Source organism: Varroa destructor, unplaced genomic scaffold (assembly GCF_002443255.2).
Source record: "Varroa destructor unplaced genomic scaffold, Vdes_3.0 BEIS01000002.1, whole genome shotgun sequence".
NCBI classification, from domain to species: Eukaryota; Metazoa; Arthropoda; class Arachnida; order Mesostigmata; family Varroidae; genus Varroa; species Varroa destructor.
This window is the reverse complement of record NW_019211455.1, coordinates 5,129,886-5,156,363: the sequence shown is the minus strand read 5'-3', so window position 1 is coordinate 5,156,363 and position 26,478 is coordinate 5,129,886. Positions and strand designations below refer to the sequence as shown.

Sequence of the window (26,478 nt, the reverse complement as noted above, 5' to 3'; positions counted from 1 at the left end):
AAATATGATGAAAACTGACTATTGTCGTTGTTGCTCTTAAGTTTTTGGTAGGGATGGCATCATTTATATATATATATATATATATATATATATATATATATATATATATATATATAGATAATCGGGGCGTCGGTTGCTTGGCTAATACTTAAATGATATGCTAAGAGAAGAGGACGACAGAAGATGTTCAGTAGACCAGGTTATGCAGCTGTAACCGCCCGTGCAACTCTTCAATAACAGACAGGTAAGGCATGTTTAGAACAGCGGGCAGAAAAAAACCTAAACATCATTAGCATGCAGACAAAAATATCAAAGAAGTAACATCATCAGGACAGCGGCGCCCTGAGCAGAGGCAATGGGGCGGGGTCTTGTTACGTTTGCCATGAGGGGGCGTGCATCAAGAGAACTTTCACTCTCTCCTTTTTTGGTTTGCTGGCTTCGCCCTTACCGTCCGTCCATATGTCTTTCAGTAAATGTAGAATTTTCCTGTATAAGGTCTCTCGAGAAACACGTACGACAAAAAAAAGGCCGGTTCGTCAGTGAGCTTGGATTGACGTGTTTTTTTGATTAGTTTGATAACAGCCTAGTAAGCCGGCGAACTGACTAACCAGCCACTACTAGTTCGCCTTCAGCTGAGAACTACGAGAGCAGTTGTTTCGTGCAACTCAGGTATGTAACTGTGGCAATGTTCTTTATTCGTGCGCATACGTCCAAGAAGAATATTCGACCAAACCGATTGGAAGAGCACCGCTACGGCAGGACGCACGGATGACTTAGCGCGCTGCCTTCTAAGTCGTGCGCGCTGAGAACGAAAGAGAGCTCGGTGGCTTTGCGCGCCTGTAGCTCCTAGCCACAACTGCTGTTACAAGCATCATCATATGCTGTTGCATATAGCTCGCTGGCCTGCTCCTACTTGCGTTCTGCGAGCTGCTACTGCTGCGAACGTCAGCATAACCGTCGCCTCTCCTTCGCTCACTAATATTTAGCGCTGCTTGTGGCGATAACATCGATGCTGCTAGGTGAGTTTAGTTCATCTAGCTCGTTTATCCATTGATTCGTGTGGCAGATGCTGCGCTGAACTGCAGCCAGGCCAAGCGGCCAGGCGGTCGATCGGTCGGCCCGTCGGCCGGTGTGTCCTTCTCTCATTCGCACAATCAGTCCGTTCAATCGTTCGTCAGCTTGCGGTATTTGTTTTAAGTGGTTGGTTGCTGCTGCTCCCGGCCTGCGTGTCTATTGCCGTAGTGGCCTGCTCTTTCTTGTGTCCTTCTCAAAAGGCCATTTGCCCATCGCTGCCTGTCTGCAAAAGTGCACTATAAATATATATTTATTTCTAGTAATGTGCGTCCGTCGTAACATAACGCACCGTGGGTCTACCACAGTCGTCACTGCGACGATCGCTATCATCATCAAGTTGTTGCTAATTCGGCTGCTGCTGCTGTAGCCACGCGGTAAGCTACCGTTGTATCATCACCTGCTGCTTGGCCGGCCACATAGCGTCTTCCCTGCTAAAGATTATGAAGGCACAGTATTACCCTTTTGACCATTACATCTAAAGGGCTCTTGCTGCTACTCTTTGTCTTATTCTATTATTGTGGGCGCTATTATTACTGCGCATTGATGTCGCAACGGAAGCTGGCCAAACTTCTCGAGGAGGCGACCCGCAGTTAGCTTGTGATCGCCTAGTAAATGAAACTTATTTTACCATATGCTGTGCAGTTTTCTATATTGGTTGCATGGCTTCGACGTCCCCACTGAAAATGTATGCAATAGAAGCAGTGGTAGGAGCTAATAATGTCCTCTGGCGTTCGTCAGCTACCACAGAAAAACGAAAGAGGTCACGTGGGTTTTGTTTTTGTGACCTAAACCCAACGTTCGACATTGACAGGTGATAGTTTATTAGCTCTTATTTGTGTCAGTTGATTTTAGATGTTAACATTGACTTTTTGCATCGTTCAAACAGCCAAAGGCGAATAACATTATTAAAGAAACAAGGGCATGATATTGTACACTATGCTTTTAAATTAAGATGAAAAACTCTTCAGAGCTAAAATGACCCGATGAAGTACTAGTTCTTTTAGTGACGTTTACCAGGGCCTGAGATGGCGTAAGAATGCGCTCGATGTGACCATTGATGCAGAACGCGAGTAAATCGATGGGGTCCGATCGAAGAAGAATGCAAGGTTTAGCAAAGCGTATCCCACACGCGTCGCTCTAATTGCTTGGATATCTGCGAACAGACGTACACAAATCTATACGACCGTCCTGGTGACGGGTGAATATATACAAGATCAAAGGGACGACGCCTCAAACGTCTATCCAAAATACTTGTGCTGACAAATGTAATTGAGATTTAGTGGCCAACGATGATAGGTACAGCTCAAACAGGCCATTGCACGTCACGTATTTCGTCGTGAGAGCTACATTCTGTGTTGAAAATATGGCATTTGAAGGCGAAGTTACCAGCAAATCGAAACCTGGTGTTACTGATTTCTCTAAACCTCATCTAATAGACAAAAGCTTCATTTATACGTAAGTAAGATCCCAGATACTGAAAACCCAGAACAGATGGTTTCAGTCCATCCGTCACATCACAAAGGCTACAGCAAATATGTAATACGGTTATTTTACGATTAATTTTTTCCTATATTTATGCAGTTAGCTTAGATTTAAATGGCCAGGTAGGTGGCGTATAGAGTATTTATTAAACGTGACCTTTAAAATCATCGTGAAAATTCGCATGGGACTCGGATCATAACGGGCTCATCTACGAATACGTTTCTAAGAGAAGCCTCCTTCTTTTTTTGTTTAATGCATTAGCAATTAAGCAGACTCTGTTAGTTTTCATCTTCCCAGTCTTTTTCGTCATGCTCGCCTTGCTTTAAGCCACATCCTGTCTACCACAGCTTTGATGATTTCACTACGAACGGGTCGTGTGGCCGTGACCACAAAGATATGTCGTTCGACCCAGTTCCCTGGCCATCGTTTGCTCATCTGGCAACCCCAGCGCCCATGGCTCTATATCTACTATGTGTCCCTTATACCATTCGTTCATTTAAGGGACAGGTGCGATTGCAAGTCCTGCCAGCAGATAGGTGGAAGGTCTAAAAGGTGACACTACAACGGAGTTAAGGCTTTCTTCGTTATGTGGCCGGTCCCGCGTCTATGCAGTAGAAGCTGAGTTTTATGTGGAGAAGCCTGAGGTCGCTTCGGCCATGCCTCCATGGTCATGTGCTGCGTGCTAGGCTTCATGGAGATTACTGAGAGTTATGTATAGCAGCGAGCTTAAAGGGGCGTCAGGAAATCTCCTCTGGGTACGGTGGGCGAGCGTGAGGGCAAAAGCCCGGCTGGCTTCTAGGGGACTGAAGGGGGAACTCGAATAGAAAGAGGGAAAAATACAATGAGATAGAGAAACCAAGCTGGTGCGGTTATTCGTACTGGTTATTGTCGTCGTCGTAGTCATTGTAATAGTGTCGTGTCACCAGGGGGCTTTGCTGTCGCAACTTGACACTATGTAGCTTGTTGAAACTGAGGAGAAAGCCTATCCAGAAACGGCCGAATTGCTCGCTGTGAAACAAAAAGAGAGATGAGCTGAAAGGGATAGGCTGAGTGGTGCGGAGTTAGCTGTCAAACGAGTAGGGGTTGGGGTAGCAGGGCCAGACAAATCACTCTACAAAGAACAAATGGGATAAATCCTTCAAAGTAGCTGCTGCGGAACTGGAATGGGGACAACGACGATGAGACAAGCGGCAGAAAAAAGAAGGTGAAGGTTTAAGTTCGGACGGAATATCGCTGCATTTTGGTTGTTTAGAACGTTTTCACTGTTATTAAAGGTGACTAAACGATCGTCCTGTATTATTTAAATTAGATAAGTACCCATTGCAATTATGAACCTCTTTGATTGCCTTAAGCTGACGGTAGAAGTTGTTGCTAGTCTCGCAGGAATCTATGAAAAATTTGTCCGGAGCAAAATGAAAGATCCACAACGGGAATTAAATTGAAAAAGTTTGAAAATACATTAAAATAGCGAACACATAAATCTCAGGAATTTTGAAATAGAGCTAAATAATTACTCTCCAGAGGACAGCATCTATCGTTGATATTGCCCATCGTCTGAACAAACGTGAATGGTTAAGACCTTTCGGAGCCTGGGATATTTCAAAGCTTTGGGTAAATAGCATGCCGAAATTTTGAATTTCCTGATTTTATCTGAGGTGCATCTGAGCGATATGTCGACGAGTCTACACATACCAGTATTGACTTAGTCGTAATAACAGTTAAGAAGTTCGGATGAAGTTTTTTTTATGATGAGGGTTTACGAGCCATGATTCTGACCATGAATTAAAGTTGCGATTAACGAAATAAAGGTCAATTTGAATTATTGTTGAATTGAAAGGTGTCGGTGAATGCAGTGAATTCCATCCAGATATGCTGTTTTCATTCAGGAGTCCAATAAACTAACGGCGTCAATCATATATACTTACGCGCTTACATGTAAAAACCTATTTGGCTCTATGTACGTACTAAGCGAAGAATTGTCATGATATATCGTTCGTCACTACTTTCTGTCTGTGAATTGTGTGTGCTTTTTTTTATAATCTTAAACGTGTTGCTTGTACGCAAATATAGGTGACGACTAAAGTTGAGACATGGGCCTGAGGTGCCCCGGGCTGACCTGCGTTTGCATTATGCAGGGCGTAGTTCGGGCACTTGCACTACTGTTTTGATATATAATATATAGAATGTGGTCACAGGAGTAGTATACACTAAACGAGCTAACGATGCGCCGCGAATGCCAGGGCCACACGTTTCCGTTTTCCTCACATGTGGACACGTTAGAATAACTGCGGCATGTGTGAGGTCACAAACTTACAGTTGCTGTTTTAGTCCCTAATGCTGTTCTTGGTCTTGAAATTGACTCAACCAAGAATAATGATGTCAGTAGCTCTAAGTATCATGCGTTTTCACAATAAAGGACCAAAGCTAAGACCCACAAAAATGACCCAAAAAATCGACTTTTTACATTGGGTTCGTGGTATTGTGCTAGTATAGATCTTTCTCAACCGAATAGAAAAAACTTGCCGAAAGCCGTTACCACCACAAGTAAGTCTATTCTAGACTTCCACTGCGTGAGAGTTCAGTCGTGGTCATCAAATGCAAAAAATCCCTACGAATATTTGCAAAATTGTCTTGGACAATTAAATTTGACAACAAAAGTGAAATAATGTCCGAATGAATAAAGCTTTATCGTTAAAAAGCTTATTTGTATAAAAAAAAAAAAAACAAATCACCTATTATCGACCCATAGGGTGTTCATGTGGTCAAAGGTATGTCTATATGATTTCATATATGCTCTTCGCAATCTTCTTGAGATACGAAAAATTAGTACTAAAAAGACGTTTCACACCATGTGTATGTGTGTCACGTATTTAGGAGGTCGACGATATAGAGACCTTGCTACTAGTTTTTTTCCATTGTTGTTCCAGCGTTGTTTTTTTCCATTTAGCGTAACAATTAACTTGATTAGGTTCCTTCTCCTTCAGAACGCAAAGGATACCCGTCTGCTCTTAATAAGCTAATCCGTATCGGCTATTTAGACTACAAACGGTAGAAGCCTTTCGAATGCCATATTTTACCGGCAGACATTTTCTTAATCTCTCTCGTCTGCTGGGTTTTAATACATTTCGAGATACATGAAGATTGTAAGGATGTTTTGCCGATAGACGATTGAAATGGACATTCGGACAGAAGTGAAGAAATGTCTTAATTTTTATGTTCATTGCTTCAGGCGACTGATTTCTGGCGCGAAATGAAGCAGGTCTATGCCAGGATTTGAACCCAGAGCGCTATGTGTAAACACGCTACTACGCTGTGATATAAATACTTCAGAAGTAGGTACTCAAAATTGTATTATTATTGGGTAATTTAAAAGTAGTTTTGACACGTATTCCCTAGGTAAATATAAACTTAGGCATGCTTAATGATTTAGCTCACTTTGAAGATTCAAATGCTAAGTGTCATTCGGTACATAAAGAGCTCTTCTGCTGACAGCAAACCGCCAGCAGTTTCCGGTATGCAATTTGTTATATATTTTCATATGAGAAGACTACCCTCGATTCATCTTTATTTTTACCTCGTGGTCATATTTTACGGATGTTTAATCTTTTGCTACCGCCCTCCGAGACATAACCTTGCAAGCTAATCCGGCCGATGTTTTTATTAGCTTCTTGTCTGACTGCTCTCGAGGGACCGTCCTTTGCTCAAGGACGTTCCATTTGTCTAAAATTAAGACGAAACAAGACACTGAGCGAAAGGTTCGTGCCACAAAGTGCGGAAGCCACACCGCGAGATGGTTGACTACGTTCTCCTATCCTTTTGGGGCAGCAGTCAGTCATTGTGTATACCCGTCCGTCTGATTCCTAGATGTTGCTCATTCCGGATTTTTAACCACTGTTTCTCCCGATCCAGTTGGCCAGCAAATTCGCTCAATGTGAGCACTGATTGTTTTTTTGGTGCGTTTGCAAATTCTACCGGGATGTTTTTTTGCCGCGCTTATTCGTTATGGACGTCGTAGGAGAACAGTTTGCCCCCAGTTTCCTCAATCGGCCTAATTCGAACTGTATGTGCGTCTTACCAATGGGAAAGCTAAGTTAAAAAAGAAACGATTTATACGAAAAAACGATCCTTATCTACTGTATAGATTATGTAGAAAAGGTTTAGGGTAGTTCTTTACCGTTTGAAGGCGTGTTGAATGAATACCGAACGAATAGTATCACATAAGCGAGATGATCTCAAAACGGACCTCGAGCAAAACCGAGGTGGAACGATAAGGCATATGTAGTCTACACTGAAAGCAAATCCAAGTAGAGATAATTAATGTTTGTACGTTAAATTTGGTTTTTTCGTACGATCATCACTGATGAGCGTTCGACGAGTACCTGTTTATGAATTTAACCTAAAATGGCCTACACGTTTGCGTGATAACAAGAGTATTTTCATTGTCCTATTATTTTATATTTGGTTAACGTGAACACGTCGCCGATGTTTGCTTTATGTGCGAAAAAAAAAAAAACAACAACGCCAGTTGACGTAATTTAACGCGTGATGACACCTTCATAGCTGAACGTTATGATGTGTTGCCAGTGTGGTACGTGTGAAGTCTACTATTGATAACATTACGACCAACCCGTATATTCGATTGGACCCTTAGGTACATCTGTAAAGGTACAGGTGCTATCGACATTATATCTAGAGTATAGACAGTTCCTGACGTCTCAGTGGCGAATTCACGCCAAACATTTGTATTTGCCAAAGCGAACTAAGTACGAGGTTAGCGCGACGAACCAACGTATGTTTTGTTCGCTTGTAGCTGTCAGCTCTCCTGTCTATGTTTACTTTACATTATCACTTCAGGATTTAAAGTTGAGAGCGGAGAAAGTTTAGACAACTTGTTTTCTAGGTCGATAAAACGATTCTCAAAAAATTACATCCGAATCGAAAACTAGATTTGCCTTGGATGGTTATATCGTCCTACTGTATGCTGGACGGTTGCGCTCTTTTTATATTTACGTGTTGTCATCGTTGACTGAATAAAAATGCAATTGACTAAGTAACATAGAGGAGGTAGTTTTTTCGTGATGATATGTATCCTTAAGCTTAAGATACATCTATACATATACGTATAGAAATACACATTGGGTAACAATGATACATCGATCGCTTGTAACCTATTTTAGATCGAGGGCGTTTGCTGCTCAGATCCGTTGTGGAGCGTAGCTGGAGTAAAAGCTGGCCGAGAAAACTAATCAATGAATCTTTGTGTGTTCAAAGTTCATGATTGTGCTCGTATCATAATGTACCCGAAGCAAAGCAGGAAACACACCAATGGAAAAGGCCGAGAGGGGGGAGGGGGTCTGCGGGTGCACTTCCTTAAATCTTTGCAAAGTCTACTACAGATAAGCTTTATATTTATACCTATCATACATATTATATATGCTCTCTATTCTTTCGAAGGGCTTCAAGCAGTGTGCAGCGGTAGCATCTCTAAAATCGATATCACAAATAATGGAGATCGATAATATTCATATATTGGAGTGTTCTTCCTTTGTTTCAGGGCGAAGTGGCACCTCGATATCCACCACAATTATTTATTTGAAGTACCAGCTACAGTCATTAGGTTGACATTGATTTTGTTTGGTACCGAATTTTCTCAGCAACAATCATGGTATTGCTTCGTATGAAGCTTACAGCTACAGTGGAATGAGGAATTTATGTGATGCGTGGATGTCGCTGTTTTTGTTTGTACAGCGTTTATCTGCGTGCACCAGACCCCAGTATGGCCGTGGTTATCGCAAGCTTCCTTTCCATACGTAGAGTATGTACATGTGGCAATGCTTGTCAACGTAAATTCTTATTTAGTGGCCAGATTTGTTTCTAACCAACAGCTGATTTGTAGCAACTAGTGTCCCTTTTTGTCAATATAGCACGGACGAGGTTCGTGCCTGTAACCAAAGTAACAGTAATGGCAGTAGCGGTAGGCATACATAGATATACACGCGAACATTCATGGTATAACTGGTTGTGTGCGTGGTAATGATTGTGTAGAGATTGAGAAGGACCCTTTCCTCCACCCACCAGGCGACAAAAGTATCGTGCCTCGTATGCTTTTTCTGCTGACGCTGCCGCTTGATTTGTTAGCTGGCTACGTGGCTGACTAATGTAAGCAGGCAAGCAAACGAGCAAACCAGCGTTTGGCAACATAAGCGACTGTCGGTATTGGCTACCGTCATTTTACTAGCGTGCTTCGTTGTTCTCTGTTCTGCTTTTGCTGTCTGCTACGCTATGAAACGAACGGAACTAGCCGTCGTGTAATGGCCTGCGAAGAGCGCGCAGCATGATGCATCGAACGGTGCGCGCACCACGACGGTCAAATCCGACCAACCTAGCGGCCTGATACTGCCCTTGCTGCTGCTGCTGCTGCTGCTACCGTTACTGTTAGTGGAGCGCCGATACGAATCTTTGAATTGAAGTCACTCAGAAATGCTCCTCGGTCATTTCTCTTTCTTTCTTTCCTTCTTTCCTTCCTTCCTTCCTTCCTTCCTTCCTTCCTCCGAAGTACGCTGATTGACGCGGCTGTGGTGGCGAACGTCGCAGCCACGTTAGTGTTGTGCGGTAGACCCCCCGTTCTATCTAGTGGTCTATACCGAGTGAGTGAAAAGTTGCGTGGACATCATTGGTCGGCTGGTTACGAAGCACACGGTGCCACTAGCGACGGTAAGCCATCCGTTGATGGCTGTGCTAGACAGAAGACTTAGAGACAAGCAATGCCGATTTTAGCGTAATTCTGTAACAAAAGACCGGGTGGCTTAGGAGACGCAGTCGCGACTACGGGAAACAGCAGACCACGTCATCCACCGCATTAGTGCTTGCTGAGCGCTTCACGGCTCGATAATCTGATGACGATTTTTCAGCGCGGAGCGCTGTTACGCCATGATAATGTTTCTTACTTCTTAACTGAGTCGTGGCTGACTGGATAGGCTGAGACAACACGATGGACTTGTGCGACGTCGCGACGCAACTTGGGTAAAGAACTTCTGCTAATTGTACGGGTACGACCGCTATTAGTTAGCCTCGTTTTGAGTTATGTGCGTCTGTGGCGATGGCTTTAGGTGGTGCTGAATGTGACGTCGCGAAACACCAGATAGTCCAAGTTTTCTTGCTTTTTCCATAGATTAGTGTCTGCGAGACGAACAACGTTACCATTATCCTGAAGGCTACCTGTGTAGGCACGTACTTTGAATGTAGCTATCTAGTGTAAACAACTTCAGTAGTCTGCAACACTAACGTATTATGCGAGCGCCTGTGCTATTTTAGGTAGACGCTGTATTGTGTAGCGCATCGGCCACGCGAGACGTAAATACCATTCGTTGCATGATTATATGCGCTTAGTTGCTTCTGATTTCGACGTTGGAATCGCACACTGGTCCTGCGCTACTGGTCGAAATCTCTTCCATTGAACAAACAATCTGTTGCGTTCGCTAAACCTTGTCCTAGCAAGGCAAAGAAGGCCAGCAGCAGCAGGGAAAGCGAGTCCCATAGTGACGTTCGGCAACGAAGACGAACAAATAAAGGGTGCAAGTAAAAGGATACATACGATGAACGCGCAATAGTAATAATGGAGTGCTTACTAGTATTGGCGCTCTGCATATGCTGATTAGGACGTTTGGCGCACCTGTAGTGGCAACACGAGTTTCAACAACAATAACAGGTTATTCGAACACGACGAGTATTGTGTGCTATCGATGAATCTGTGCGGTGGCTTGTTCAACTTGTACGTTCTTCGCCATACAACATCAATGTCTTGTCCATAGGAGGAAACGTAAAAGTGTAAGAGCATTACTGTTTCCACTTAAAGATGGTTAGACAGTTCCCTAGTTGAAATCGTGACCGAAAGGATTAATTGACTGTTACGCTCCGTCAGACAGAATACATTGCCCGCTTGCGAGACAAACGTTTTACTAGGCAGTACTGATTTTGCTTTGAAGACATTATGCTTTGAATTTGTGATCTTAGTTGTGTAGATTTTGCGATACAGGCGAATCGAAGCCGCCTCGGATCTGTTGAAGCCTTCAACTGGTGCGGGATAAGCCAGAAAGAAACCATGAGGAACGGAGTTGTTTCTATGGGGTCCTTGGGCCGTACCCCGATAACTTTGCGGGGCTTTACCTCCCCACCACCAGGAGTTAACCAAAACGTACGGCCTAGTGTTCAGCTTCTTCAGATCCTCAGAACTGTCCAGGTAACTACTATATGTCTAACATATATTTGACTGTATACGGTTATGTACAGTCAGTGCTATGTCTAGGGTAGCTCAGCGGTACACAGCTATATTGTTCACATTATATAGACATAAATTATCTATCAACGACACTTTTCTGCGAAGCAGTCTCTCGAAGATCCAACCGCGTTCAGTGTGAACGGCCAATTCTCTTCATCAAAGAAGACCTAAATAAATCCTTCAAAAACAACTTTCGCAAACTGCCTCAGAGTTCTAGGTCGTTTCGTACTTTTTATTGTCGTAGAACACCGGTTTTGACCTTCAGACTAGTATTATACAATGTACTTTCGTTACCGAAATTAAAAGATGGTGAAGCGCCGTATGTTACAAGTCTGATACAATGAACGAGTAAAGGGAGTACCGCTTTCTCTTTATGCTACAGTATTGCAATGTTCATATGCGTGCGTTTTGAAGAAGTTGTACATTGACGCTGCTTTAACGCTCGACCCCTGTCCAATTCATATAGTATACGCACAGATGTAAAAATGTAGATGTATACTGTATCGGTTAGTCATGATGAGAGCGGTGTTCGACAGCTGCAACTGTTGTCCGCTTGTCTATATGAATCTTCTGCAGAAATCTGCACAGACATATTTATCGTGGCTGTATTTGCTAATGTTGGGAGTGTATGTGTGTGTTGAATGATCCGGCGGCGGCGGCGGCAGCAGCACTGAAAAGTTAGCGTATACCACTGATGGTACCCGTTGTAGTGAATACGCTCTTTTCGATGTAGTGCTGATGATGCTTGTGGCACGCAACGCGTGTGTAGGTGGCTCTTTACCGACCGATGTTGTCTAATTTCCCGAGATGAATGACTGACTGAATGAACGGCCGGTCGCTTAGGGGACTGCCATTGCAGCGAGTTTTTACTTATTTGCTACGACAGAGAGCTATAATGGGGAGTCTACAGCGTGTAGCTACTAGTGAATAGTAGTTGGCATGCGGCTGCTTGACGGAATGCTAGACGGTTCCCCCCGAGCGGGTAAGCATACCCCTCTGACTCTGCCGACTCTGTATGGAAGCGCACGTGAGACGCGCCGCTGTTAGTATTGTCATCGGCGGGATAGGCAGTTTTGGTTGGACGTTGGAAGCATATCTGGACATATTTTCGTTTTTCGTATCGTGATGTAGGTAGGATGGGTTAGATGCGTGATGAGAACGGACAGCCGTTGTGCGATGACTCTGTGTAGATGACAGTTCAGTCACAGAAAACTTCAGTTTAGGGATGGAAAGCGGTCCAATTGATGATAAAAACGGGCTATTAGTTCAAAGTATTATTTGAAAGAGTTACATTGTAAAACGGAATTCTTAAGGGATCATGCTTAGGTATCATAGTTAACAGGTGTAGTATTCACGCCGAGAGAAGGCGCTGTAACGAGACATTCTTTGACAGGATATGGTAACGTGTTACATGAAAGCAACTAGATGGCAGCGAAGAACGTGCATCTTTACGGCGATGCGAAAGTCCTTTGAAGCTACGCGGTCCTGTCGTAATAAGGAATAAGTTCTCGAACAATTCCTGCAATTCCAGAATTCAGACAGGTGACAATTCGGCTTGCAGAGAGTTAAGCTGTCATTTGTTTGAGATGTCATCTATGAGAATACGTATCATAAGGATTCAGAACGCTATAATACACCTGCAAATTGGTTGAATAGGTCGTACTTGTGTTCAGTGCAACGTTACGTCCCAAAGAATGAGACACTGATATGTCTTCGGCTTAACAGCATTGTACAATAGTATAATAACCACTAAGATTGCTCTATCGAATCGGTTATTCTTACTGGCGGTAGCATAATCCCTACTATATTACCAAATAGAGTAGTTTTGTGAAGTTTTAACTTATACGTATATTGGTCCTCTCTAGATTGAGGTTGGATGGACCTCGAACTTATTTCTCGCCTAGCGTACACACTAAGTAGGAGGTATTAGCCTTGTATTGTTTGAGTGCGACGAGGCATTGAAGACCGAGTCCTGCAAGAAGGTCGCATTAAACAATATTATTACGATAATTTAGATTGTCAGCTGAATTAGAGGATGGCACCATGCGCATTAAGCGTTCGATTGAAAACGAGAAGGCTTCATATCACTGTGAATTAATTCCTGGCCACTTTTGTATTGTCAAATCAGAAAACCGAATATCCCGGACAAACATGATTCAGACTATTTCCTTGAACAGACGTGCTACCCGATGTATACTAGATATTATACTACTGTGGTGGTGTTTCGAGTTGTAAGAATCTGCATATATTCTTTCTGCTTTTGGATGATCAGGCCGATCTGAACCACGCAGATGGATGACACCAGCATCATCCTTGCATCTCGTCCCTGCTTCCATTACTCAACTTGGGCTTATTAGTAGCTTATGAAATTATTCGTTAGCAGTTTCCTTCCGTGTGAGCAGGACGATGCTTTGGCATCGATGGCAACAGTAACCCGATTTCATGCATCAGAGACAGCCGTACGACGATACGATATTCCCCGGGCAGAGGTAAGCTTGCCTAAGCGTCGGGTAGGTAATCCGCAGCTGTCGTATCGTGTGATGAAAATAGTCGAGATCTATCAACAAATATAAGCTTTTCGTACTCGTAAAAGATCATGTAAATATTTTGTAAAGATACATGTAAATATTTTGAACTAATTTATCACCGTAATGAGTCACCAGTTCACTGAAAGGATACTTTACCGCAGCGAGCAAAAGGACCTTGGGTAATTTGATTGCTTTTAGAAGTGTTCCTTGAATATGTATGTGTTCATGTTTCGCTCCGAACTAACATCGTAGCATATTTAATTGTCTTTGCGAACAATTCCGGCACTAGAGACATAAATAATTCAGTTAGCTGGCGACTGCCTGTCGGGGTCGACATGAACGAGGTGCGTCTTCAATCGAAGTGATCGGCCTTCGCCTGCTTCGCATATTTCGACGTTCGGTTCTCTTAAAGCCTATAGTCTCTGTGATTTGCTGCTGCTGCTGCCGGGAGTGAGTCGTCCATCTGTTTGTCAGTCCGCGCTAATAGTTTTTCCTCATCCACCTGTTGTTGTTGTTGTTGTTGTTGTTCGACACGAAGACACTGCCGATCGGCTCCCGCTATCTCGCCTGCTGATAAAGTTCTGTTGCTATTGCCATTACTGTAGAATATGCCCTAACCGGCGTCCCAGCAGCCGCCATTGTGATGCGATAACATGGCCACGGGACCGTCATGCTCGTGTATATATGCAGGGTGCAGGACACAAGAAGAATGCACGTACGAAAGCCGTGTTTGCTGCACGTGTCGTGCATATCCCCACCAATTTATTGTTACCGTTCGTTCTCCCGTTCTTCTTCCGCATTAAGATCAATTTAGCTGGAACAAACAGCGTCCAGTAGCCATTGCAACTGCAGTTTCAACAAAGCATCATCATCGTCACTATCGGCAACAGCATGACAATACGGCTTTGCTCGTCGTAAAGCTCCCTTGTGGTCTTAGCGTTGATGGTAATAGATGAAGACGAAAACGAAGAACTGCTGCCTCCAGAAGGAGTTTACCGGGCTGATGATTCTGGCCATCATCGCTGTTGACGGTCAGAATCGTCGCACTTGCAATAGCAAAAGCAACTTGTACACAAATGCTAACAAAACGTCGCTCCAATGTCGCCACTGCCGTCGCAGCCGTACGCTGCACAGCGGCGTGCCAATCGCCGGCGACGTTACGAGCGAGCCTTGTCATTTAGCAGCAGGAGAGTATTCTAACGCGGAATTGTTGCGGAAGAAGTAAAAGGAATAGGACCTTGGTGGGGCCCGGCGATGGCGACTGCTTCTTCCTGCAGTAGCATAGACAACCACACAGGCTTTTTTGTGTAGCGCTGTACGTAGCGTGAGGCCGCCGTTGCTACTGCTGCTGCTGCTGCTGCTGTTATTATTGTTCTTACTGTCGACGAAGATATTGGCGGCGACGGCAGTGGTAGCGTTGTTGTTCGTGTTTACGCCGATAATATCGGCTATGATAATCACGATGGCGGGCGACGTTGTACGCGCGACTGTGCTTCAGCTCTCTTACTGGTGCCTCTGCCGCGACCATCAACCGACGACTGTCACGGCAGCAATAGCAGCAAATGAAGCGTCAAGACTACCAACAGCCCACACTCAGCTACAACTCAACTACTAGTGGCAGTAATAACGAATGATTTCGAACCGTCAGCGACTCGATCCGATCAACCAAATAATGAGCCAATGCTCCATCAATGCGCTAACAGCAACATCAATAACGATCCCACTGCTGATGGCCCTAGTACAAGAAGCACACGACGCGATGTGAAAGACGATAGCGCGCTCGATATGCGGCAAGCCGACGCACGTCTGAAGAATGAATTCTTCATACAAACCGTAGCACAGCGGTAAACTGGAGAGGAATGACGACGTCGATAACGTAAACGGATCAGTGACGATAGCAAAAACGGCAATAGCAAGGGCAATAGTACAAAGAAATAGCGTCGGCTTAGATTGGGTCTAGCAGTGTTGTTGCTACGATTTCTCGCAACATTGTAGAAACGGGTTAACGTCAGTCTCACAAAACGCACACGGGTCAGTGCACCCATGTGTAGTTTTGCCGTCGCTGCTAATAGTTAGTGGAAAGGCAATAGGGCAAAAACGCTGTACGAACATCGACAACGATGGCAGGCAAGATGGAATGCTGAGTGTACTATCGTATGTGTATCGTGTCGGGCGTGCTAGACGCATGTCGCTTGGTCTCTGCGCCGCAGCAACCGATAGAGCTTTTCAGGGCTCTGCGCTGGGACGTTCCGATAAATTTGGTCAAGATAAGAATCAACAGGAAGTGGCGATTGAACATCGTATTGTGTGCGAAAATTCACGTGCGAAGACTTAAGTCGTGCCGCATGCGTGTCAGGCAGTTAGAAATAGCTATGGGAAAAAAGCATCGGTTCACTTTGCCATCTCTCGATCCCGGCCAAATGGACAGTTTTCAACAAGCCTCCAGCTCACCCAGCGAGAACTTCGAGATATGATGGACCAAAAAAAATGGAAACATAACTTACCGATGTAATGCTAGATCCAAGCTCAGCGATCCTGACGCATGCCCAGATTATTCCGGTATTCCGTATATGCAGAACAGGACCCTCCGCTGCATCATTACAATCATGGTCAACTTCTAAAAATTTCCATAATGGAAAATACATCTCGTCCTTGAGGGCAACAACGACACTTTTATGGTACACGTTGTAGCTCCATGACGCGTGTGCTTCAGATTAACAACAGGATGCTAAACGAGCATGCAGCTGCTGTATGAGAGGGTGATTAGCTCGATCTATGGGGGATAGAGGTAAGAATACATCAAATAAGCAGACTGTAATGAGGTTTTTTTTTTCACTGCTGTGTCATCATAGGAAGCCCTCTTTGCTATGAGGAGGCGGAGAAGGAGAAGACGAAGGGAAAAGATGAACACGAACGAACCGAGCGACTTCACTGTTGTTGTTTCCGCTGAATACTGGTAATTACCACGTAATGAATGAATGAATGAATGGAACTCTTACGCGTATACAGTGCAAAACTTGAGGTAACTTGGGTTGGACGAACCTTTCTGGGCTTATAGTGGATTTCCGATTACCAATGGGTTGTCTTTGGCGTGTGTTCAACTTCAACATTGCGTGTAACGCCCGCTAATTGGCAGGCCTTTTACGAGTGCTTTCTTATCATGGTCTAAGCAAAGCATTTCACGCAGTTCAAAGGTGAGGTGTGTCTCGTCTCATGTAGATAAGGGGGCGGCGCCCCATTTTGGTTCAACCCCGGTAGCTTAATGGTTTTCGTTTTTTGAACGCTGCATTATTAAGATAGCTATAAGATCCACTACCTTTTGACAGATACACAGATTTTTGATGATCAAGTCTGTTTCTACAGCGCTGATCATTTTTTTTCCAATCTTATCAAAATATTTGATTCTCGTAATATAAAGAGTTAGACCACATCCATGTATTACATGCATGTTAAAAGTTAAAAAAAAAAAAACTTACATTTTAGGTTACATGCTAGGAATAATACTTAACTAATATGTTAGTTTACAGTGGAATCCAGTTGCCTTATTAGCATCGTATGCTCACGTAATTATGAACAGAATACGAGACCTGGTAAACAAGTATCAAATTTTAGCGTATATAGTACACGTAAAGGCAATACTGGTATCTTCACTGTGCCTCAAACATTGGGAATATCGTAGTCGTAATTTTGATCTTGCTCAACTACATCTTTATGCATAGACGGCGACTACGTTACATATCGAAACAAATTGTGTTGGGCCCTGGTGTGACTCATTCTACGTACGTTAGAGTTACATACATTTTGTTTTTCTTATTAGTGGTAATGGTATCTGTATGTCTAACAATGGGGTCCATTTCAATTCACGTGGGTCCATTAGAGATTGGCCGAAGGTTCACCCGAACCTAAAAGGAGAAGCTCATATAGTTGCTGCTGCTTCTGCAAAGGGAACAAAAAAAAAAATACGTAATCCCGCCAAATTAAAAGAGCTCACGGTCGCCTCGCAATGTGACTGGCCGAACACATATCAGTGAAAGTAGCACGTGGGCAAGTAAGCACAAGATTATCAATATCTTGAGGTTAAAATGCGGGAATGAGGAAGCAAGTCCTGATCAAAATATATATGGACCTGATCGCACGGTACCAGGGTTAGCAATGCACGACGAAGGCTCAGACAAGGATGACAACTGTCGATGAAGCAGCTCCCATATCAAAGCTGCAACATAGAATTTGTCTCTGTGAGTTTGAGGGCAAAAAGAACAGAAACGAGACAAAACAGATGGTGCGAACAACGCGAAAGACGGTCGAGGAGACTGACCGCGTCAAGGGATTATAAGGTAAAATGCGGAGAGAAAGGCAAGGATAGACAGTAACTACTGGCTTCCCACAACAGCAGTTGCGTCATAACGACTGTAGTGGTGGCATGCCTCGCCTATCTTTAAGACATAAGCCGACATATGCAGTCCGCCAGAGAAACTGGAGGACTGCATATGTCGGTTACGTTTTTTTCCACTTTCCGTACCTGAGACCTACTTCCTTTCCGTTCGTGCCAGGGTCTATGCCGCGCCCGTCGACCCTCTCTCTTTATCCCATCTCTCAGACGCTGCCACATTTTGTTTGGAGTCATGCAAAAAGAGTCTATAGCAGAACAAGGAAGTATAGGCAGTGGACGAGCGAGACGTAAGACTGGAAAAGGTCGACTATTTAAATGAAGTCTACTCGTCCGAACTACGAACCATTTTAATCGTCTTCGGCAAAGACGGGTCACCTTGGCTAGAGTCGCTAAGCCTGACAACGAAGAAACTTGCGGCGGAAAGGACGTAAGGAACCGTGAAAGCGCATAGAAAAGTCGACGAAACGACGAAGCTGGAAAAAACGTAGGATGAGTGTAGCAAAAGCATAGGGAAAGATAGGAAAAATGTTGGTCGGTTTTCCGTGTTCCCCCCCCCCCTACTAAGGGAAACACACAGCAGTTCTAGCCTTACCGAAGGAGGCAACGTGAGTATCAGAACTGGTTGGTGGGAACAGGAAATCTGAGCCGTTAAACGGTTGGGTAGGGCTGAACTGTACACTCGCGATAGGATTTCCTGTCAGCTATTCTATGCATCATAATACGCTTAACGGATATGTAACTATACGAGTATGTTCGTTCACGCAGGCGTCTAGACGTTTCTATTGTATTTGAATAGATAGGTGGAAACACCCAAAGCAAAGTTGTACTTCAGTTTGAGGGGATAGAGGGGGCTACGTTACCATAGGCTTGAGTGATGAAAGCGTTGTAAATAATAGTGTTATTAGAAATGGTTGTATTAGTGACTCCTCCAGCTCAAAAGATGCCATTTGGAGCGTTGTGTTGAAGACGATGGTTACATAGCTGGTGCAATTAGTGGTCGATCACAAATACTAATAAATATATTTTTTCTGTTATGAAAAATAAAGTAAGGACTACTTATATGTTAGAGTTATTGATATACTGCAACTAGTGGAAAATTAGTTAATCAGGATATTAAATAAAATGAAAAAGAGCTAATGAGACGGAAGAGTTTTGTATAATACCTCACGTAATTAAGGCGAGGATTTGGTACCGCACATTGATCACCCTGGCTTACGTTAGTGCGTGCTGGCTGTTTGACCACTATTGCGCACTATGTCCGACATGTCATCTGTCAGGCAGCTGAACCCATTTCGCGCTGATGCAGTAACAAACGTACAGAGTATTCCGTCAGCCGAGTGCTGGAAGAGTAGTAACTAGTAATCCAAGCAGCAGCAGTAATAGTTACGAAACAGCAAGTCCTAACGGAAGAACCGATTGCGAAGGTGGCAGTCTATCAAATTGTGTTTCCCTATAGATGCACTACCTACTGCGTCGTGTTTCGCCGTAGTTTCCAGTGCGCTTCCTTTCTAAGCCCTCTGTGTATTGACAATACGCACCATCACGCAGAGATATAGCTTATAAACAAAGGAGGAGACTGGAAAGATGGAGCGAGAATTGTTGATCTCTCATTGACGCTATTGCTAGTTACATTTATTCGTGGTCAGTTAAAAGTGACTTTGGCTACGAGGAACAGCTGTACGTTGCACGATGGTATGAGAACGCCCAGCGGAACGAACGTAGTGGCTACGTGTTGTGAACTTCTGAGTCGATGTCAGGTCGAATAAAGAAAATTCAACGGATAGAAATCCACGGTTGCTCGATTATGGCGCGTGCAGTCCATAAGCCAAGGACTCATACAGAGTGGAGCGCTCGTGCCTGTTTGTGCCGACGGTTCGATCGATCCTTCTCCTTGCTACCATAGAGGGGCGCAAGGGCATAAAGGATTAGGGGCAGGAACGAAGCGAGGACCGAGCAGCGAGGCAACCAGTAAGGTTAAGGCACGATATGAGAGGGCGAAAGGAAATTGTAGGGCAAGTTTCTTATTCCCTGCGGATCGGCTCCACTGGCTGACTGACTGGTCCAAGCCGTGCGGGACAACGGCAGGCCTTATGAATCTGAAGCGGCCGAGAGTCGCTAACCACTGCATAGTGACAATAGTGAGGTATCTCCCTATGCATCCACACACGCACAGAATCGACGAGGCTCGGACGCCTGCTTTTACGAGCCTGCTGGCAGCTATACGTTGACCTAGATTTTTGCAGACTGTGGACTTGGCGTTTACTTTTGCCCATGCCGGCTTTGAGGACAGTGAAGCTAGGAAAAAAGCGAATTACGATGAGGTATCGGCCACCTGATTCAATAATGATGTCTCGCTGAATACACGATGTTAAAAATGGGATACTCGACTAGCGCAGGCATACAACTGCAATAGGGATACCGTAATAGCTCAGTTTGAAGCAGCGGAACAAAGCTCATTAACAGATCGCCTCTCATATAGCCTCGCAGGGGTCTCAAGATACCTGGCATCATCGAACTGCTATATTTTCGCGATAATCGTATCTATTCATTATTACAATATTTTCAACTATTGTACCGCAACGTTATTAAACATTAGTTATATAGTGATTTTAGATATACAAATTTATCCACGAATATGTTTGTAATGGTTACTGCGCAACGGTTGCGGGTGTGCATTGATCAGTTGCAGAGGTCAAGTTTTTTTTGGGCTCAAATAGACATTTTTTCTATTGCAAAAGAGACAATTTCTATTGCAGCACGATATTTAATTTTGTTATAAACACTGTTCAATTAAATATCGAAAATAATGAAAAAAATATCATTCAATATGGATTACTTGTTTATGCAGTTGAAACAGCGTGTGGCCATGTTACTGACGACAGCCGCAATTACCACGCAACGCTATGAGTAAAATTTCAGCGAACTTTATTCGCTATGTTCACCTTGGGAAAATTGGAAATCACCGTTTTGAACCTAATGATAATGCAATGCTACTGTAGAAAGGCTTGTTACACAAGCTTGTACTATAAGGCCACACTTATATCGTACGTTATAATTACGTGGGCTCATTAGTAAGCAGAATTTAAGGATATTGGCAAACGTTATCTTCACTTTGCATATCTTGTTCAGCGTAACGTACGTTAAAGTTATACCTGAGCAGTTTATCTAACTTGCACGGCGTAATGATGGTGATTCCATACTGAGCAGTTATTCGTGCATTTGTAGTTTCCCCCGTGACAAGAGCTGTTTTCGATAAAATGAAACAAAATGATGTTTGCCCCCTTCGGAGCTATATCTAAATAAAAATAGATTTAAACGACATTTTTGCATGCGCTAACAGAAGCATCTTCGACGGTTGTGTTTGTGTGATATGATTTGCACCATTGTAACTTAAGACATTATCAAAGGTTCTTCTTCTAATAGTTTGTTGGTAGCAACCGATAGTGTGGCTAGATCGGTACATCTATACACACAAACGAATTGACTTAGAAAAAGCGAAGATATCTAACGGACTAAAACTTCTGGCTGACAATAAGGTAAAAAAGTTGAAAAATCCGACGACTGAAAAGGCCAAAAGGTACAAAAACCCACAAGAATAAGTGTTAAAAATTATACAATTAGAAATTTTCTAGGGAACCTAATTGGAAATCGCTATTAACCACTAGTCTCGGAATAATTCTTTTTTTTTTTTCAATCAGTTTTTAAAGCCCCTTCAATCTGGCCATTAAAAATCTTCCATCAAAGCATCCAAATTTGTCTCAAGAAAACATGTTTGCCGTATTAACTTGAAGCTACATAGGAACTAGCAATGATGGTAGCTCGATTTCGGATAAGCAGAAAGGCTTGATTCGGAAGCGATTTGTCCAGTGCGAAGAGAAGCCATTCAACAATAAACAATGTTTACTCATCTTCGGAAGATGAATGTCCTGTTTAACCTGTTATGATAAATTTGTAATCTTATTCTTGGATGTACCGATTGATCTTCTCCTAATACAAAGGACAATGGGTGAATCAATCCTTGACCGTTACGGCAAACGTCCCGCCAAAACTGTCGCAATCTATTCCGGACACAATATTTGAAACCATACAAGCCAATGTACTGCTACTTGACGTCTAGTAACGTATCGACTGAACAGATATCGTGTTTGTTCTCCAGCCGTTTTGTCTACATGCCTCATAGGCATTTAGCTTTAGGCACGCTTGAACTAACAATTATATATCTTGGATAATGATCAAGTGGCTAGCAAAAGTTTCAGTCCGTCATTTTTTTTCTACATAGGTGACTGGCTGCAGGCGGTGGTGCTGTTTTGTTATAGAGACGATAGCAATGCAGGTACAACAGTGTCGTTCATTGTCCTTTGGCGGCCTATGTGTGATCACGAGATATCTGTGACAACTCGGCTTACACGCTGTGATGCAGAATTTGCGTCGTTGACAGGTCAATAGCCTCTATCATACCTGTGGATTTATTAGGTATGACATCCACATATCGACCTATCACGGTGCAAAATTACGTCCAAGTAGTCCCCTCTCAACTAGATCGCCGATATAATCGATTGCAAGGTGAAGTGTGGGTCGATGTCAGCTGCGTGGAGCGTTTCTCGTCAAGATTACTTAAGTCAGTCAGATTAATTTTGGATGACGATCAGTAAGTTTGCTTGGGATATTGTATTTTTAAAAGTTCGCTGCTTAATTTATCCGCCGTGTGCCCTCGCCCGTTTCTGCCGCTGGTGAAGCCTTGTACAATGATATCTAACTGTCTAATTGTTTGACGGGCATCAAATGCGTTGCTGTCGTCACGTGGCTCGTTAACGTCGGAGCGTACTTTTCCGTCCCGCCACTAACGGAACATGAGGCTGAAGGAGTAGCCCTATGTCACCACAATATCAAGTGAGGCACAGGGCAAATTTGCGTGGTCGAACGCAACTGACTTTTTCGGCGTCCGTCGTAGTGTCCGTACGGCCTCCCTCACCCCTAACAGCTAAGACAATACGTGTCATCTGAACTGGACGGGTGCTGTTGGGAAATCAGTCAGTTAGCAAATGGAACCGCATGCGTCAAACAAGACGCCAGTACTGCGATGTCGACGACCGTCTGCTAGCAAGCCTCATCTAAGCAAGTCTGCATCCGCCGCCGTCACTTAGCCTGTCGCACAACAGCAGGCGCGAGGGCCTACTTGCTGCGACAATCCCGCAACGTTCGGTTGAACGCAGAGGAGTGACTGATGTACGATACTTCTATTATTAATAGTAATATCGCTATGTTAGTAGGCTGTGTTCGAGGTGCGTGGTTGTTGTCTGATTGCGCGCAGTCCCGCGAAACGGCAGTGCCCCTCGATCACACGGTGTAGACCAATCTAGCTTTCAAGGACGCGCTGTTCGCCATGCTGAACATGAATAGATTACAAATACGAGAGCTAACCGATTGATAGCTTAATGCGAAACAAACGGTTTCAAATGAAACAAATGATTTGAAACAACGATTAATTGACAGCACTCATGAGAATGCTAGTACAATAAGCTGGATCGTTATGTTCTGTTTTCTCCCCTAGAAGGTGGTTTTTTCGGAGTTCCTATCACATGGTCCGCTGTTTGCCTACACATGATTTACCCTTCGGGTGTACGTTTGTCGATTGGGTAGCTTCGTTTCATCTCCCTCTTTCTCTCTGTTAATCCTGCCGTTCTCCAGTTCTGTTCTCGTTGATCGGGTTCTCGTAAATGTCAGACGTTTTCATCGTTTGCTGCCGTGGGGACGCTCGTATACAACGTCACGTGTTGTGCTTACTTGCCACATGCGTTGGTTGGCTATCTGACGGGACAGTACATTAACGTCCCACGTAGAGTGATCACCTTCTCGTAGTTGTCATGCTGTTGACATTGCAGTTCTATGGAACCGGGGAAATTGGTACAGGATTCGATTTCGAAGATCGGATTGGGCAGTCCAAGATCACTAGAGGATCAAGTGTGTATGAGTGAAAGACTTGACAATTTAAAAACTGTTTGAAGCAAGTGCTTGTCTTTTGGTGCAACAGATCTTTTCTGTTATTGCTGGCCTTTCTGGAACGACAAGCGATTGGTTAGCCTTAGGCAACGATTTTAAGGTACTTTGAAGCGAGAGACGTTCCTACAGTCAACGTGCACCAAATTCGCATTATCCAACTACAACGGCTATTGTTGGTTTGCGAAGCGTCGGATAGTTCGTCTGCATGATACCGATCGCCGAGTTGTGTTAAACCACTCGAAATGGAAACGAGCCATGCTTTCCCGAATATTTCGTTGTGTTTTTAACATGAGACCTCTCCCTTTTATACGGGATTATTATTATGTGGTTCCAGTGGTGTTACAACAACGCTGGGTTTTAATGACTTCATTTTTGTAGTTGGAGATGGGGCACTTCGTACTTCGTACTAGTTTCTAAGAAGCAGTAGTTGGAGATAAAATCTTTGACATGTACGAATTAACCTTGTGGAAAAAACCACTTTTAGAAAAGTTTTCCAGCATAGAAATTTTGATTCTTACCATTATGGGTAATTTGATGTCGCGAATGAAAAAGCTAAGAAGAACCTCTTTTTCCCAATCACCGAAGGTACGTAATATGGTGACTGTTACTTCCGGTTACGTCAGTATATTCCAAGTCCTCAGCTGAATTACTAGCCGTATTAGGCGTGCTATCATATGATGTCTAAAGTTCCCCGTTCGTGATCAAACACTACGATTCATAGTGGTCGCTTGTAAAGCAAGCAGTTCAAAACAATTAGCAAAGCACAGTCTATTGCTTGCTACTAGCCTCCACTTTGAGAGAGCAACCACTTTGAAAGACTACAGATAAAAATACAGCTACCGTGCCATACCGAGAATTCAAGATATACAAACTGTATGTATTTATGGCGATCGTAAGACTGGACCAATCAGTCAATTGTTTTTCGGCATAAAAAACGACTCTGGATATGTTGAACGACGCTGTTTTTGGCCATATCTTAACACGCGCAAACACCTTGCCGCAGCTGATAGGATCTAACTTGCTGCTGCTGTGCTAACTACTGTCGAGCGTCGCAGATTAACCGACTGAGATTAGACCGGATCAAAGCACAACAAACTGAATACTGAGAGACGGACACGTAGTAACTTACCTCGGGCAGTGTAAAGATTGCCCACATTGTGCGTCCATTCCGTTGTATCTGTCTATAGCGATAACCTGCTTAGTATAATCACATATCAAACGATTGCCCCACCGAGCGTCGACTTCGTGTGTACAGGCTTGCTTTCAATTTTTGGCGTTTGTCCGTACGCCGATCGTGTCCGTGTCCGATTGTCTGTCGTCTATTGTGAGTGTAGCGAATTCGTTACTCGCTCTGGCTATCTGTGTCGATCTAAATTTCCCACGTTCAATTCACACGTTTTGAGAATTTTTTGAAACATTTTGACGTAAAAATGTCCCATAGCGTCATTGGACTTTCGCGTAGGTCGATATGTGCGTGGTAGTGTTTTGCTGCCGGGGTAACATAACGAGTTAACGCCGTGAGTCGTGCCGCGGTAGTTTACGCTGCGTGACAAGGCTGCTCAGGCTGCTGTAAATAATAGGGACATGTTCTTTGCAGCCTCACTAGTTGTCGCCGCGAGGGGCGCTCTCGGCCTCACGAAAGCTAGACGTTTTGTTTGTGCTAGACCAAAAATATATTGGCTGCTTTGCTACCTATTTTGACCGCTGTGTTCCCGACAGCATTCGACTAAAGGAAAGTGGGAACCAGGCTAAGAGGGCACGAACAGGTAGTGAATCACCCTGTTCGTGCAGTGGTGGTACGCAAGGTTGACGGGTCCGACCCTATAACCTTTACCCCCCACACACTGCGTATGGATTCGGATGGCGTTATGTATACAGATCACAGCTACGCTTGTTTAACTCGGCTTTATCAATCGCAGCAACTTTGCTTCGTCGTTGCTGCTTGACGATTGGTCTTATTAAATCTGTTAATGAGGATGCCGTTATGGCAAGCCGATGGGAGCGCAAGAGGAACGCCATATCAACGTACCAGGCGTCAAATATATACTATGGGAACATGATGGTCGTGAGTAATAGGCTAAGCAGTCTGCGTAGTGATAGATTAGCGTAGTGATTTGGTGTGTCAGGAAGAGATTCAGACAGCGGTAAAAAGGGAGCAAACGTGAAGAACGACAGAACACCAAAGTATCAGAAAAAATCTCGTGCCGAATTGGCTTAAAAACTGAGCCAAAACTTGGTGACGATAACAACAGCGATGATAGCTTCCTAGTCTCACACACCGCAGCAAGGGTTCACATTAGTTACTAGGTGTGTTAGCAATTTGCCTCGCTCGAACATCCGGCCGCTGTTTCTAGTCCTAATTTAGCCATAACTGCCATATCTTGAACGGAAATCGCTCTCGCATCTATCCAAAGTGCCGTCACGCGTAGTTCGAAACGGATAAGAAGGATACAAGATTGCAGAAAGAGACGTTCACGAGAGATACAGATACTATTGACCTTTGTCTGGCCGAAGTCTACCAACCGCGTCAAGGGAAACTCGCCATTCTACAATATGAATAACATTACATCGAGCAAGGTAGTCTGTCTAGCGAAAAAGAAAGAAGCGTGAAGTCCGGCTGGCCGGCTTCGGCGCGCACTGCGTTCACAGACAGAAGTTTCCTGATGTCATTGCTGCAAGTTATCGTGCCGCTGCGGCGTGGCCATTGGCATGTTCACTGTAGTTTT

The 26,478-nt window shown here is 44.0% G+C and overlaps 2 protein-coding genes across 20 annotated transcripts in view; one reads left to right on the top strand and one right to left on the bottom strand.

The window, feature by feature from the left end:
* Positions 1 to 26,478, top strand: part of LOC111244972 (serine/threonine-protein phosphatase 2A 56 kDa regulatory subunit gamma isoform-like) — a 67,272-nt gene that overhangs the window by 17,974 nt on the left and 22,820 nt on the right. For 6 of the 16 annotated variants that reach the window (XR_015321903.1, XR_015321902.1, XR_015321904.1 and 3 more), the window contains exon 1: positions 9,614 to 10,795. The exons of 4 other annotated variants lie outside the window; for them this stretch is intronic. Coding sequence is in view for 7 of the 12 variants with exons in the window: in XM_022792632.2 (XP_022648367.1) it covers positions 10,658 to 10,795 (138 nt within the window). In the remaining 5 variants the exon portion in view is untranslated. Of the gene's footprint in view, positions 1 to 9,611; positions 10,796 to 13,106; positions 13,324 to 23,711; positions 23,853 to 23,917; positions 24,338 to 26,478 lie in introns of those variants that run through there. 6 more of the 16 variants (XR_015321900.1, XM_086981067.1, XM_022792620.2 and 3 more) reach the window with 5 other exon arrangements.
* LOC111244975 (uncharacterized) lies at positions 3,427 to 25,124 on the bottom strand. 4 transcript variants are annotated; one of them, XM_086981073.1, is made up of 4 exons: positions 15,867 to 16,059; positions 12,246 to 12,353; positions 6,731 to 6,844; positions 3,427 to 3,564 (listed from the first exon to the last, which is right to left on the bottom strand). In XM_086981073.1, exons 1-3 carry the CDS (start codon positions 16,005 to 16,007, stop codon positions 6,770 to 6,772), a joined length of 324 nt encoding a protein of 107 aa, XP_086837199.1. In that variant the 5' UTR covers positions 16,008 to 16,059; the 3' UTR covers positions 3,427 to 3,564; positions 6,731 to 6,769. The 4 variants fall into 4 exon arrangements, with proteins under 4 accessions (XP_086837199.1, XP_022648376.1, XP_086837198.1 ...); XM_022792641.2 differs by lacking the exons at positions 3,427 to 3,564; positions 15,867 to 16,059 and adding exons at positions 6,075 to 6,276; positions 24,882 to 25,124; XM_086981072.1 differs by lacking the exon at positions 3,427 to 3,564 and adding an exon at positions 6,075 to 6,276.